The sequence below is a fragment of the Rhineura floridana genome, chromosome 3 (genome assembly GCF_030035675.1).
Source record: "Rhineura floridana isolate rRhiFlo1 chromosome 3, rRhiFlo1.hap2, whole genome shotgun sequence".
Lineage (NCBI taxonomy): Eukaryota > Metazoa > Chordata > Lepidosauria > Squamata > Rhineuridae > Rhineura > Rhineura floridana.
This window is the reverse complement of record NC_084482.1, coordinates 60,068,279-60,083,088: the sequence shown is the minus strand read 5'-3', so window position 1 is coordinate 60,083,088 and position 14,810 is coordinate 60,068,279. Positions and strand designations below refer to the sequence as shown.

At 43.5% G+C, this 14,810-nt stretch overlaps 1 protein-coding gene and 1 long non-coding RNA gene across 5 annotated transcripts; one reads left to right on the top strand and one right to left on the bottom strand.

The window, feature by feature from the left end:
* Positions 1–221: 221 nt before the first annotated feature.
* On the bottom strand, positions 222–11,351 carry ARMC7 (armadillo repeat containing 7). 4 transcript variants are annotated; one of them, XM_061616127.1, is made up of 4 exons: positions 10,531–10,749; positions 8,512–8,606; positions 8,262–8,405; positions 222–1,487 (listed from the first exon to the last, which is right to left on the bottom strand). In XM_061616127.1, the coding sequence occupies exons 1-4, from the start codon at positions 10,578–10,580 to the stop codon at positions 1,150–1,152; spliced, it is 627 nt and encodes a 208-aa protein (XP_061472111.1). In that variant the 5' UTR covers positions 10,581–10,749; the 3' UTR covers positions 222–1,149. The 4 variants fall into 4 exon arrangements, with proteins under 4 accessions (XP_061472111.1, XP_061472113.1, XP_061472114.1 ...); XM_061616129.1 differs by lacking the exon at positions 10,531–10,749 and adding an exon at positions 11,089–11,351 and having other exon boundaries at positions 223–1,487; XM_061616130.1 differs by lacking the exon at positions 10,531–10,749 and adding an exon at positions 10,862–10,994 and having other exon boundaries at positions 223–1,487.
* On the top strand, positions 11,295–12,994 carry LOC133379930 (uncharacterized). The gene is made up of 2 exons (XR_009761309.1): positions 11,295–11,473; positions 12,328–12,994. It is a non-coding gene; the product is annotated as an uncharacterized LOC133379930 (long non-coding RNA).
* Positions 12,995–14,810: the final 1,816 nt, after the last annotated feature.

Sequence of the window (14,810 nt, the reverse complement as noted above, 5' to 3'; positions counted from 1 at the left end):
CCTCCCCTCCTTTTCATTTTGCTACTTAAAGGGGGGGGGAAACCACTTCGTTTGGGGGCACAACCCATGGCCCTCCAGATATTCCAACTTTCATCAGCCTGAGCCAGTATGGTCAATGGTCAGGAATGATGGGAGTTGGAGTCTAACAATAATTGGAGGGCAGCAGGTTCCCCACCTGTATGATGTGTCCTCCTATAGCCACTCCATGTCACAGCCACTACAATAGCTATTAGGGCCCTCTGGCAGTTATTTACATCTCCAGATGAGTTTTTTATTGTTATTTGCATTCTTATAAACCACAAGGTCACAGAAAATATAGCAAGGCAGTGTACAACATAAAATAATATACAATAGTAAAACCATCAACATTTTAATAAAAACTGGATGGTTAAAAAATCACATGTCAAAGGCATGTCTGAACAATACATTTTTAAAAGACATCTGAAAGAAAGCAGGGATGACTCCTGCCAAATTTCTATTGGCAAGGAGTTCCACTTTCATTCCAATAGAATGAAGGACATACTTAAGGTCCAGTCCAAATTCTCACCCCTGCCAGCAACGCTTTGTAGAATGGTTGGGGCCACTGCTCCATCTATAGCCCTGCCGCTTACTGTGGCGGGGGGGGGGGTCAGGTCTGACCTAGAACCACTCACTGTGCTAGCTGCAGGCTGGTACAGCATTTGGCCCAGATTAACCCTGATGCCACTGCATGATAATGTGAGACTGGCTTAGGATCCAGTGGATCCTGGGCTGGCTCAGCCCTGCCCCCTCCTCAACCTTGGAAATGCTTCATTTCAGGGCTTTGTGTTAGCTCCTACCGGTGGGCTACCCACCTGATAGAGAGAAGTCTGGCTTAGCCAGGAGAACTGGGCAGAGGACACCTCCACCAAATCCAACCCCCAGTTCAGCCCAGTGTTAAGGTCAGTTTAGATTGCTCTGTGGATGCAACTGGGTGCCAAAATACTTCAGGAACCCCTAAAATAACTGTGTCAGGTGTCTGCCCTGCAGTGCTTCATAGTTCCCCAACAATCATTTTTAAAGCAAAGTTTCTGGAACAGTTTTCTCACCTTAGAGACAGTTTTTCCCCCAACATGAAAAAGTGTTGCTTCTCATGCAAGGAAAATCTTTCTGGCTGCTCACTGAGCTGCATTAATCCTTTGGCAGCGGGATCCCTAAAGCCGTGTGCTTAGTCAGATTCCTGGCCTCCTCTATCTGAAGAGGAGTGCAGTAATCTTCAAGGAAGACAGTGGCCAGGTTTTGTAGCCTCCGGTTAGCTGAGAGGGAGAAACGCAGCATGCACTCGACCACGGGAAGAGCTGTGATCTGTTGGCGAGACTGGGGGGTGGTCAAGTACATTAGAGTAGTGACCGCAGACATCACGGTCTCCTCATTGGAGCTGGAGAGGGAACTGACTACAGCTGCTACACCATTTGCCTCCAAGATATAGTCTTTGTTGATTTTGTCCAGGCAGAGGTTACAAAGGCCACCTAAAATAAAAGAGAGAATGAGATAGTAAAGACAGTAAGTGGCTTTTTGTCTGTCTCATATTTATAGTTTCTTCCTTATGGTTAAAGAAGTTTTGAGGCAGGTAGGTCAAAAGTAGGTCTTTCCCTGTGTAGTTTGTGCGCTCACTTCTGTGGGATGTAAGTACTAAACCTAGTCAGAAGTGGCTGTTAAATTTATCTTCACTTTGCATCCATTTAAAAACATTACTGCTCCTTGTTTGCTTGCAGTAAGCACAAGGACTCTAACATTATGGGGCCTGTGGGCACGTGTCTGTCTTGCAGATGTCACAAAATGGTAGCTGTGGTAGCGTGGCCTGTCAGAAAATGTCAGCCACATAGAAAATACTTTTGTTCTTTAGGAAAAACAAAATCCTAGCATTGTTTCCAGGCGATTATTTATGGAGGGTTTGAAGGGCTGGATGTGGGCTAACACTTCCCAGACAAGACAGAAGTATTGCTGGTCAAAAGCTGCGCCAGGGATAGAGCTAAAACCTGTATAGGGTTACACTCCCCTTAAAGGATCAGGTCCAGTTTGGAAGTAATCCTGGATCCTCCCCTGCTGCTTGTGTATCAGCGGTAGCCAGGAGTGCTCTTGGCCAACTCAAACTGGTCTACCAGCTTCACCCATTCCTAGAAGCAGTTGACTTGGCCACAGTGACACATGCGTTGGTGACATTGAGGCTTGATTACTGTAACACTCTATGTGGGGCTGCCTTTGAAAACGGTTCGGAAAATACAGTTGATTCAAAATGCAGCAGCCAGAATGTTAACTGGATCATGGTGTGAGACTCATATCAACCCTGTCCTTTATTGACTCTACTGGCTCCCAATTTGTTTCTGGCCTCAGTTCAAAGTGTAGGCTTTGATCTTTAAAACCCTAAATGGCCTTGGACCAATGTACCGGAGGGACCACAGACGCGCATATGTACCTGCCCACGATTGAAGATCAGATGCCTCTGGTCTCCTCTACATGCCTGGAATGAAAGATGTTAGACTGGCAGGCACGTGGGAGACAGCCTTTTCAGCTGTGGCCACCAAGCTCTGGAACACCCTACCCCAAAAAGCCTGCTCTGCTCCCTTCCTGATGGTGTTTTCGAGACTTCTGAAAACCATCTTGTTCCAGAGAGCCTCTGGGAGGGACTGAAGCTACAGCCTGTAACTGATTTTATGTTTTCCCCCTTTTTAGTTTTTTACCTCTTTAGCCCCCTTTTAATATCACTCCTCTTGATTTGTTAACTGTATTTTATGTATTTTTATGTATTTTTATGGGTTTGTGTTTTATTTACTTTGTATGATGGCACTGTGAGCTGCCCTGAGTGTCCCACTGTAGGGTAGAAGGGCAGGATAGAAATATTTTAAATAAACAAATATTTGAAAGAATAACAATAAAGTCGCTAGAGCAGTAGTCAGGAGTGTCAACAAGGTTTTCTGGGCCCAGTACGCCAGTATCCCAGTATGGGATATAAATCTAGTAAATAAATAAATAATATCTTAAAATGTTGTGTTGACGCGTTTGCCACCCTAAGCTTCTTCAAGAGGAAGGGCGAGATATAAATTAAATAAATAAATAAATGATATGGACCACAACCCATTGGTAAGGACCAGGTTTGCTACCATGTAATCTGTGAAGCAAGCTGAGACATGCTCAGGCTGCAACCCTATGCACACTTTACCGGAAAAGGCCAGGGAACACAGTGGGACTTCCTCTCTAGTAAGAATGTGTCGGGATCGTGCTGCTGGATTCTCATCTAACACCCAATCTTAGGCAGCCACAACATTACAGCCTTACCACACTAATTCGGAATAACTTGCCCTGCCAGGTTCTTTCCCTGTTGACAATCATGAACAAGGATTAGAGAATCCTCAATAAACAGCATAGAGAAAAACAGACAAAGCCACCTTTCACACACACTCATGAAATGACACACTGATTGGCCAGTTGTTAAAGGGGGCAACTAATCTGCATTAAGTGAGAACAGCAGCTCACCTGCCCCCACCCCCAAACACATCCTTGTCCAGGGTTAGCCAGAGAGCAGAAGTTTGCTTTACATTTCAGCCGAGTGAGAGCACAGCTGCCCCAGTAGAAGGTAATTCTTAAGATAAGCTTAAGGAAGTTCACAGAAGGAAATCCTTTCATTCCCTCGGCTGCTATCTTACATACACACACCAAAAGACCTCTGTAGAGGGTTCAGGAGATCCTCCTGAACAATGGGAAATGGGGAACAGGAGCTGCTTTGAGTGGGGGGCAGTGCGCAAAGTGGAAACATGTTTTTCTGCAATCTTTTAAAAGTTACTGTATCTTAGGAACCAAGCCTGATTTGAGTTGATTCCTCTCCTCACACCTGCTCCCTATAACTAATTCACTGCTCAGGAGAGCCCCCAATCCTGTAGAGAGGCTTTTTAGTGGAGATTGAGGTGGCTACATGGGGGAGAAAGAAAACTTCCCTTCTGTGACCTTCCTTCAGTTGGCCTATCTTAGGATTCAAGTCAATAGGATGAGACCGTTAATATTATCGTTGAGCAGAAAACAATTCATCAGCAGGCAGAAGACAAACTTCTCATTCTTCAGTCCTGACAGTGGCAGGTTGGAATATGCATATTCTTTTGGAATATAGAGACAATTGTAAGCCAAGTGGTAACTTACCAGAGTGTGGATTTAGCCACTAGGAAAGCCAGTCATGTGTACTGTTCTGCCAAATAGAGAGTAAAATCCTACCACACTTCTCCACCTGATCAGAAATCTGGAGAAGCAGCTACCTGATGCTGCAATACAGATGACTGGGTACCAAGAGGGTACATTCATTAGACTGTGGTAAGTTAAAGGGATGGTAGCATCCACCTTTTATTGAGCATTTTTTTTGGAAATCATGAAATCCATGCAAAAGCTGGGGACATGGAAAGGCAGCTTACAAAAGGACAATTGTATACACAGAAGGAACTTTATGATTTCAAACAATTTACAGAATAATCCACACGCAACACTTCCACTCCAGCCCCTGCTGATCTTCCCTTTACCTGTCCACCTGTGACCCATTTCTGTCATGCCTGTCCACCAAACTCCTTTCCAGGCCTTGTGCCTCCGCCCTGATTCTACCTCTCCTTAGATGAGCCTTTCCCAAACTTTGGGTCTCCAGATGTTGCTGGACTATAACTCCCATCATTCCTGACCATTCGCCACGCTAGCTGGGTTGATGGGAGTTGTAGTCCAACAACATCTGGGGACCCAATGTTGGGAAAGGCTGCCTTAGATGATAAGACTCTTCAGTCTGTGAAACTTTGCTGCAACTATGGAAAGATTTTGGCATTTGAACAGCACGTCTCTTTCACAGATTTACATTGTCTTGACTTTTTGTTCTCCAAAGCCCTTCATATCTGCATGACAGGTGGTAATTCAGCAGGTCCGAGAGCCAGATCTCCGCTCAGTGGAGGAGCTGCTGCTTCCTCTCCCTCTGACAGCCACAGCAATGGTTACTAGAGGGCGGGGGACTCTCAGCAGGAACTGCGAACAGGCCCGAGTGCTGCTTCCTCCCTCATAATAAAAAAATTCTACTTAAATATTCAAATTCTATAACCAGAATAGTTCATAAACATTACACACATTTGTAAAAAAAAATGGGTTGCCACTTACAAAACGGGCTTCATAAGAATTTGAAAGCTGTTGACAAAGGGCAGGGAGGGAAGATCAAGCAAGAGACACAGTGGGCTGGAAACTGTTGCAGAGTTGACTGGTTCATTGTTGCAATACTAGTTTAACTATTTTGGCACTGTGCCATAGGTTCCTCTTTACTACAAATGCAGCTTAACAAAGTTTTCTGTAAAAATGTGTGGAAGAAAAGCCTAGTCCAGGTGTGGGGAACCTTTGACACTCCAGATGTTGATGAACTATAAAACCCATCATCCCTGGCCACTGGCTGTGCTTACTGGGGCTGATGAGAGTTGTTCAGCAACATCTAGAGGCCCAAAGGTTCCCCACACCTGGACTAAGCTATCTAGCATATGTACAATTGCAAAACTCTCTGATTGCAATAATCTCCCTTGTTTTCATTCTGAAAAACCCTTCCTGTTGTTTTCCCAACCAAAGCATTCATCCTAATCCCACAACACTAGAAGACACAGTGCCACTGTTAAGTGCAGTAGCCTCTGCATAAGAGAATGTTCCACTCTATCCCTTCTAAGTGTCCTTCATTCTTAAAACCTGTCCTTCCTGCTCTTATTGGCTCTGCAGTGTCCCACCTGCTCCTTCAGCTCTTCATACTTGAGAGCAAGTAGACCTTTCCAGGATGTGGGATGCCCTGTGCATTACAGGACCCTTGGAAAGCATGGGGGCTAACTGTACTGTTCACAACTTCTGGAAATAAAATTAATCACTTGCTAAACTATTTTGGATGCTGGATTCTCTACATGGTGTCACCAAATAGCCTAATAATACAAGTGAACAATTATTTCCACATTGCGTGGATCAATGTGTTTATATTTCGGGGTGTTTTCTTAACAAGTGATACTGTAATAAAGGGAGAGAAAACCTGTTGCCCTCTAGATGTTGCTGGACTACACTCATCCATGACCATTGGCCATCCTGGCTGGGGCTGACAGAAGTTGGGAATCCAGATGGCGATGGAGAGCTGGAGGTCCCCCACCTTGGCTATAGTAACTGCTCCTTTCCTAAGATTACTGCAGTGATTCCCAACCTTTATGAGTATGGGACCTCCTTTGTAAGCTCAAAAATTTTGTGACACCACACCCCCCCACGCTAATTGTAATTTTAGTCTCTGTTAATTGAAAAAAAGGTGCATGACAAAATCACATATCCAAATATCCCTTTTCAGATAGGGAGGTGTTGCTTTCTTTTCTTAATGCAAAGGTCCAATCAAATTGGTATCTCCCTCACACACACACACACACACAGAGTCTGAACATGTACAGTCCTGTCTCCTAACACCAGTGGGTTACAGTGTTGGACTAAGAACCAGGTTCAAATCCCCACTCAGCCATGAAGTCCACTCAGTGACCTTGGGCCAGACACAATCTCTCAGCCTGACCTATCTCACAGGGTGGGTGTAAGGATAAAATGGAAAAGCAGGAGGACTATATGCACTACCCTGAGCAACTTGGAGGAAAGGTGGGATATAAATGCAATAATAATTAAATAGATACATTTCTGCTGCAGTACCAGGATCCCAGCCAGCCAACCTGCTGACATTTAAATAAGAAAAGTAATCAAGAAGCAGCAATGTGGTGATGATAGAGATGCTAGATTGTGCACTGCAGACAACAGGGTAGAGAGATTGAGTAGGGGGGTTAGTGCCTTTAGGCCTTGGGATAATCATCAGAACTGATGACTTGCTTAGCGTGCACTTGGAGAATGAGAGGGGAGCAGAAGGCAGAGCAGTGCGTGCACACACAGAAATGTATCTGCACCTCCTGCAAGCATCTGCATTGGGCATGTGAGGGGGGGGAACCCTCAACTGCCACAGTGTCTTGGACAGAGAGACTGGGGGGACGGAGTGTAGGTGGAAGAAAAGGGGGACACTGACAGACACGCTTAGCCTCAAAGATGGGGGGCAAGCAAGTCCTGAGCTTCTTCACTGCTTCTAAGCTGTCTGGGCCGAATGGGCGGCCTCACAAATAAGAATAAAAGGAGGTGGCAGCGAAGCAGCAGCCAAGAAAGGCAGGCAGGCTGGCTGCAAGGAAGGAAGGGGGAAAACAGCCTTTCCTTGCAGCCTTGCTTCTTTTTGCGTCACAAAAAGCCCTCTCCTCTTGTTCTGGGCAAGGGCAACAGCAGCAGCGGCAGTGCAAGGAGACAGAAGTCAGTGATAGTAATCCCTTCTCTTTCCTGGTAGCTCTGCCCTCAGCCTCCTTCGGCATCTGCCATGTATTTTATAGGCAGACACCTGCCCTCGGTGTGCCTGAAAGATGTTCTGGCGCTTCAGCAAAAGTCCTCCCCTCTCGTTTGGAGCAAGGGGGAGGTATAATCTACAGTGGCAGTAGGGACCAGCATCCAGGGAGTGCAGATCTTTTTTAAAAAATTAATAAATAACTCATTTCTTTATTGTTTGCGGGGGGGGGGCGGATTACTTCATGGCCCCCCTGGAGGTCATGGCCCCCGGTTGGGAACCACTGGATTACAGTTTTCTCTGGCTGCCCTAAGCAGCTCTGTTCTAATTGTGAAGCTGTTACTTTGCTCCAGTGAAGGATGGAGATTTTAATAATAATGATGTTTAGTATTTATACAGTGCTGTAGCGTTCAAAGTATTTCACATACATTTTCTTAGTAATCTTGCTTACACACTCATTGTAAGATAGGTCAATATTAGATGGAGAGGTCTGAGGCTGAGATGAGAGAGGTTTACTTAAGATCACTGACTGCAACCTTATACCCACTTACCTGGAAGTTAGCTCCACTGAACAGTGGGACTTAGTTCTGAGTAGAAATGTACCAGATTGCACTGTCAGTGAGTTAGCTGAGGCAAGTTCTGTAGTGAGGCCTTCTCAGTCTACAGTCCTAACCACCGCAATATACCAGCACAGCAGTATGTTACTGGGAAGATGGGTAAAAATTGCTTTGAGCTGAAACAGTTAGTTGTCTTTGACCTCACTCTTTTACACTGACCAACTTTATGGCTTTTCTGCTCCTAAAGTGATGTGGGACTATTATTTCAAATGCAGAGGCCAACATCCTAAAATCTCCTATGTTCTAGGAGCTTTTAGAAATCCGTTTAAATCGTGGTAAGTATCAACCTTAAATCCAAGCTTTACCAAGTGCAAATTCTACAAGGGTTTCATTGTCCTCTGTCAGCATATCCAGGAACAGGTCCAAGACTCTGAGCTGCCGCAGATATTCATAGTTCTTGGGATCGTAAGCAAAGTTTGCTAGATTGGCCAGCACCTGCTCCTTGGCTTCTGCAATGTAATAAAACAACTTTTGAGATGAGGAAATCAACTGAGATGGGCAAGGCATCTCTAAATCCAGAACAAAAGCAGCTAGTGGCCAATAAATTATACTTACCAGAGCTCTCGGTCACCTGGAACTCAGTGACTAGGGCTTGCAGGTATTCAAGGCGACCCAGACCTAGCAGGTCCTTCTGGTTTTGGGACATAGTGCTGGATAAAAAGACAGTTTCATCTGAAATAATATTCTGGAGGCTATACTACCAATGCAGGAGGGCTGAAACATTCTAATACATATTTCTTCATTTTCTATCCCAATTTCTTTATAATGTTCAGCCTCTTATTGGAGCTATAAGATTATAACTTCAAGCTAAGAATTCAATATGAGCTGTGTGCAAACTTTACATAGAGGACAATACTACTCCTTAACAATGACTTTGACATCTCCTTTCCAAAGGATTATAACATTGGGGTAATTCCAGTAGATTTCACCAGATCTGAATACAAACGGTTGCAGCAACCACCCCCTGCTGAAAGTATCTGGACTGATATGATTACTTAAGGGAATATTAGGGTTGTGGGTTTTCTAGCTTTATTCTTGGACTGGAGCAGGCTTCCCAAATTCATTTCGCTTTTGTCAGGACCAAGCTATGATTATCTTCCCAAATGTGGAAATCCCACCAACTCAAGGCAGTTCTTTCAAACGTCTGTAGAATCAAATCCTCTTTTCACCTGGAAACAACAAACTTAAACTTTACATTTCAAATCTCGGCATATAGCATTCAAGCTTTCTACACTGCCATAATCTAGTGACTAACTCCCTATTAACGTCCATCAGTGTTTAAAAACATGGTTTATAAGTGCTGGTTCTGGACAACTCTAGGTTCTCACAGAGGCTGCAATCCAATACAAGTCTACTCAGAAGTAAGTTCCATTGGATTCAATTGGACTTACTCCCAAGTAAATGTGTATTGGATTGCAGCCTGAGGAAGAAACCATTTGACATAAAATATTTTCTAATCATGACTAGACTTCTCACCTATTCTCAGAATTACAGCTAAAATTCCTGCCCATTTCTCCAACAGCCTTGAAAAAAACAAAAACTACCATTCTCTTTTAAATATTAACTAAATGGGGATTTGGATGACATGCAGGATACAAAAATGCAATGTATGTTACACCATCTAGTATTCCTACTCTTTTACTTCTTCATCACATATTACTATGATAAGGTTCTAATGGCCCCAGCAGAGTAGAATAGCCGGTGTAACTAGAACACGCTGCCATAGCAGAACAGCCCTTTGTGTGTGTGGGGGGGGAAGAGCCCCCAAAGCACCACTTCTTCAATATTCGCCATACTTAATATTCAGTTTAATGACCCCCATGACACAATGCCCCCACCCTCCTCCTAGGGTGATTCCATCATGGGGAAACCCCCTTATGATGGATAAGGTTCCTATATTTATCCTGGCAGACTTTTTGACAGATCACAAGCAAGCATCCTAGTGTGCAAATATAATATTGCCCCAAACTTCACCAGAATTTCTGCTTGCAACACATAAGAAATGACTTCTTGAATCTGAGCAGTTTATTTTCAGGGATGGGAACCCTGTGGCGCTCCAGATGCTGTTACACTCCAATTCCCATCAGTCCTAGTCAGCATGATCAATAGACAAAGATTATGGGAGATGGGAGTCCAACTTCATCTGGAGTAATAAATGTGTACCCTGCTTTTTAAGAGTTTCTCTCCCCAAAGCAGTTTGCATTAATTACTAAAATACAAATATTACAAAAATTAAATATTTTTTTTCAAAATTCAACCCATCACTAGTTTATCAAACACAGAGGTTGCCCATCCCTGCCCAGCCAAATGCCACTGATCTCTCACAAGCAGGGCATGAAGATGGGCCTTCCTTTGCTGTTTGTCCCCAGCATATTGAATACAGAGTTATATACTGCATCTAAACATGGAGGTTTCTAGCCATCCTGGCTAATAGTCAGTGATAGACCCATCCTTTTTATTAAATTTTGATCCTTTAGAATGCCATCTAAATCAGCATCAGCCACCACTTTTTCTGGCAGCGAGTTCCATAAATTAATTGCCTGATGTGAGGCAGGGGGAAGTGTTTTCTCTTACCATTCCTTAATCTCCTGCCAATCAATTTCACTGGATAACCCAGCTTCCATTTTGTATGGGGAAAAGAGAGAGAAATCCCTCTTTGTTTAATCTATAGGAGCCACGTCAAAACAAACAAACCTATGATAACATTCATATACCACACGAATGGGGCACCTGTGGCCCAGGAGCCAAATACACCCTCTCCCTTAGGTCTTTCTATCTAGCCTCTCTCCTCAGGACACATCCCCTCTCTTATCACACCCCTTCTTCCTAGGCCACGCCCATCACCGGCCCTACTTCACATCTTCCTCAAGAGCTCTTTCCTTGAACTCTGATACTTCTTGCTTACTTGGAGAATCAAAAGGGTTGTGTGTGTAGAAACCAGCCTGCTGTACAAATGTAGCATTCACATTTGTTCCTTCCACTTTTGCTTCTGACCTCGCCCGCTACTAGCATATGGCCCCTGGAAGGTTGCGCAGAAGAGAATGCGGCCCTTTGTTGAAACAGATTCCACTTATCTGGCCATAGAAATCTCCATTAAGGGGGAAATGAATGTCTATTGCTTTCCCCACCCACCTTGTTACCTGCTATCCTGGGGTCTTTTGCGCTCACACTTCACTCTTTAAGCCAACCTGTATCAAAATTTTGGAGTAAGGAAATCCTCGTACAAGAAATACAAAATAAACAAAGACCATCAAACAAGATCTCGTCACTTATGAAACCGGAAGTTGTTTAAGGAAGGCAGAAGAACCGCTGCAATGGTAATACCATAGATCACAATTACTAGCTCGGCGATAGATGAATACGGAAGTCCTAAAGAGGTGGGCGTGTTTTGCTGTCGTCCCTCCTCCGCGCCCAAGTCCGTTCCAGCCATGGCGGGCCTCTCCTCCAAGAAGCAGCTGTCTAAGCCTTTGTTGTTTGGAAGCATTTTCTGTGCTTTGGCGATCGCCTTCGTGTACAGGTGGCGTGCGAGGGCCGACGGTGGGACGGGCAAGAGGAGTCCCTTTTCAAAGGGAGGAGCCGAAGGAGGCTTGTGTCGGGGTGGGGGTGGGGGTGCCGTTGTTGAGGTTGGAAAGAATGTGCTTAGGCTAGTAAACCTCTCCAGCGCTCTGGCTTTAAGAGCGACGATTTAAAGGTTGCGTGACCCTAGTCTCCCTTACCTGGGAGTAATGTAAGCATGCATAGGATTGCGCTGTAAAATGTTCCTATCAATACTCTTGCAAAATCCTTATTATGAACTCCACAGAGCGACAAGAGACAAAAACAAGCATTGTGACGCCTTTAAACAAGATTTATTGCGATACGAACTTTGCTGGGTTAGATTTTCCTCCTATTACGTGGCTGTGGGCTTTAATCCATGAAAGGGTGTGCCACAATTAACCTGTTGGTCCTTCTGTGTGTCTGTCTGTCTGCCTGTCTGTGTTTGCTGTAACAGACTATAGCTGCAATCCAACACAAACTTGTTTAGGTTATTTATTTACTTCTGGGTAAACATGCTTAAGATTATGTTATAAACATGGGGGGCCCTCTGGAGTTTTCCCAAAGCTTTCCATCCCACACATACAGCTCTTCGTTGACTGTTACTCAATGTAATTGTGAATAGAAAATTTTGTTAGTATCATTTCAGAGTATTTTTCTGTGCATGGTCTCTTGATGTATCGGGCTTATCTTCTAAAACAAAAAGGAGCATATATAGTATTTTATGTGATGAGTGGCAGTATCAGTCAAGCTTTGTTTAGGGACAGTTGAGCAGCAAGATCAGATTTTGGGCTGCTCGATTTGCTGAACTCTCTTATGTGTCTCTGTTTACTACAGACATCGTTTTTTCCCTGACATAGAGGAGCTGCGAGCTCATGAATATCAGTATTATGAGGAGAAACGCCAGGAGGTGCTGCAGAGACGCCAGCAGCAGTTGTCTGAGCTGTCACATAAGAAACCTGCTTCCTAATTGGCTTTTACTGCTGAGAAAGGACTGAGACTTGACTAAATGGACTGGATGGTGATTCTCGCACACCATGGGCACTTAGGGGGTTTCAGCCTAGGACTGCTCAGTAGAGTTGAGTGATTCACATCCTAATTAGAGAGTTCTTGGGAGAGAGTATGGCTTGTCCACAGGAAGAAGGATTTGAGAGTGAGGGAACCTAAGATTCTTGGTTCTTCCATTGATTTCTTGTGTGACTTTTAGCATTCAATTTAACACAAGTAGCCTTGCCGTGACTTAAAAAATTGATCATGTTTTGGTGAATCTTGGCTGCCCTAAACATTCCACATATGAGTTGTGTGGATGTAAGTTTTCTTGGGAATCTTCTAGCTGCTGTGTAAATGTATCCCTGTCTTCAGAAATATTTCACAGCTGTATAGAATTGTTGCTGCCTGTGCAGAAGCTGCTAGGCCACTGTTCAGATAAACTACAATCCATTTCCAGTATATGTCTATTTAATCACCAACTATATGGTACACAATTTTAATTTTGAAACTTGAATGAATTCTTGTAGTTGAATTACAGTTATGAAAAAGTGATTGGATCAAGCTATCCATTTTCCCCACAATGATATTACACAACTTCTTTGTAATTGCATGAAGTTCTGAATTTATTATTGTTTTCTCCTTTACATTTTAGCACAAAAAAGTGACAGCCAATGCCTAATTATCATTATGAAGAAAATAGTTCAGGAAGGTCCATAAGCACGCTGTACTCCCCTTCACAATTCCAAATATTGTGCTTCATAAAAATGATACAGGTTGTGTAAACTTACATAGACATACATAGACATACTTACAGTATAATCCTCTATAAACTTATTGAGCATAGAAAACTAAAATATGCGTGGTAGTAGGTAATAGTAGTCATGAAAGAGATACCAAATCTGTTGCCTCCATGATGCATATGTGTAATACATACTGGTGATATCTGATTATTTGTTGGGAAGCTTTTTTTTTGTACTTTTGCTGATGTTACTGAGATGCAGGTCCTGTTAAAATAGAGTCTTTTGATACCTTAAAAACTAGCAGGTTTATTATGGCATGAATTTATGTGGCACCTGAATCCACTTTGTCAGATGCATGAGGTGTTGTCATTTCGCAGACAGATATTACATATATAGATAGATATAAACAAACATGGTTTGGGGGAGAATATAAACATGGACACAAAATGTAAGAATCTTATCTATTATGATACTGTGTAAAACTGAAAATGAATACATAAGTGCATCATGTATGTTGTTGTTATGTGCCTCCAAGTCGACTGCGACTTATGGCGACCCTATGAATCAGCGACCTCCAAGAGCATCTGTCATGAACCACCCTGTTCAGATCTTGTAAGTTCAGGTCTGTGGCTTCCTTTATGGAATCAATCCATCTCTTGTTTGGCCTTCCTCTTTTTCTACTCCCTTCTGTTTTTCCCAGCATGATTATCTTTTCTAATGAATCATGTCTTCTCATGATGTGTCCAAAGTATGATAACCTCAGTTTCATCATTTTAGCTTCTAGTGATAGCATCATGTATACCTAAGTATTAAAATGCAATTTCCTTGCTTTTCCATTTCTTTACAATGTTAGATAAAGTAAAGTGCGCTGTGCAAGGAGCTCAAGCTCAGAGATGGTATTCCTCTGAATGCCAGTTGCAGGAGGGTAGAGAGGATACAGCAGAGGACTTCTCCTAAGCATGTGGTTGGTTATTGTTGGGAACTAAAAGCTGAACTAGATGGGCGTTTGGTCTAATCAAGTAGAAAGATGTGGAGAGAGGAAAGATGGCATCCTCAGCAGTAACAGCTCTTTTTAGAGCTCTGGGAAGGTTTTAATTCAAATTGTCTTTAATTCTATGTACTCCCTTATCTTGCCCTTGAAGTTTGGAGCTTTGATATGTCTGGAGCCTGGGAGTTTGTTTTGGGGGTCTGACAGATTTGCTGCTATCTTTTTTAAACCGCAAGCTGCTATCTTTTTTTTTTTACACTGTAAGCTAATGCTGGCTGTTGAGACTCTTGGAAGCTCAGCGTTCTACTCTTCCCTCAGTGGTCTGGAGGGCTGAGAGGCTCTTCCTACTCGAAGTTCTACTGGAGAATATCTATCAGAGCTCCGGAGAAAGATTGGAAAGGCTGCTATTTTTATTTTAGCAGCTGTTCACTATACTCATACGATAGAGTGAGCTTGATGAGGAAAAGGGGGGAGAGTAAAGGGGGAGAGCAAAGCGGGTCTCCCTCTTTCCATCAAAGTGAAAGAAAACTGATTCACAGCTGTACAGTCTAATCCAGTAGAACTGCTCTTATGTATAAGGAGTGTGAGCAGTGGGACAGTGA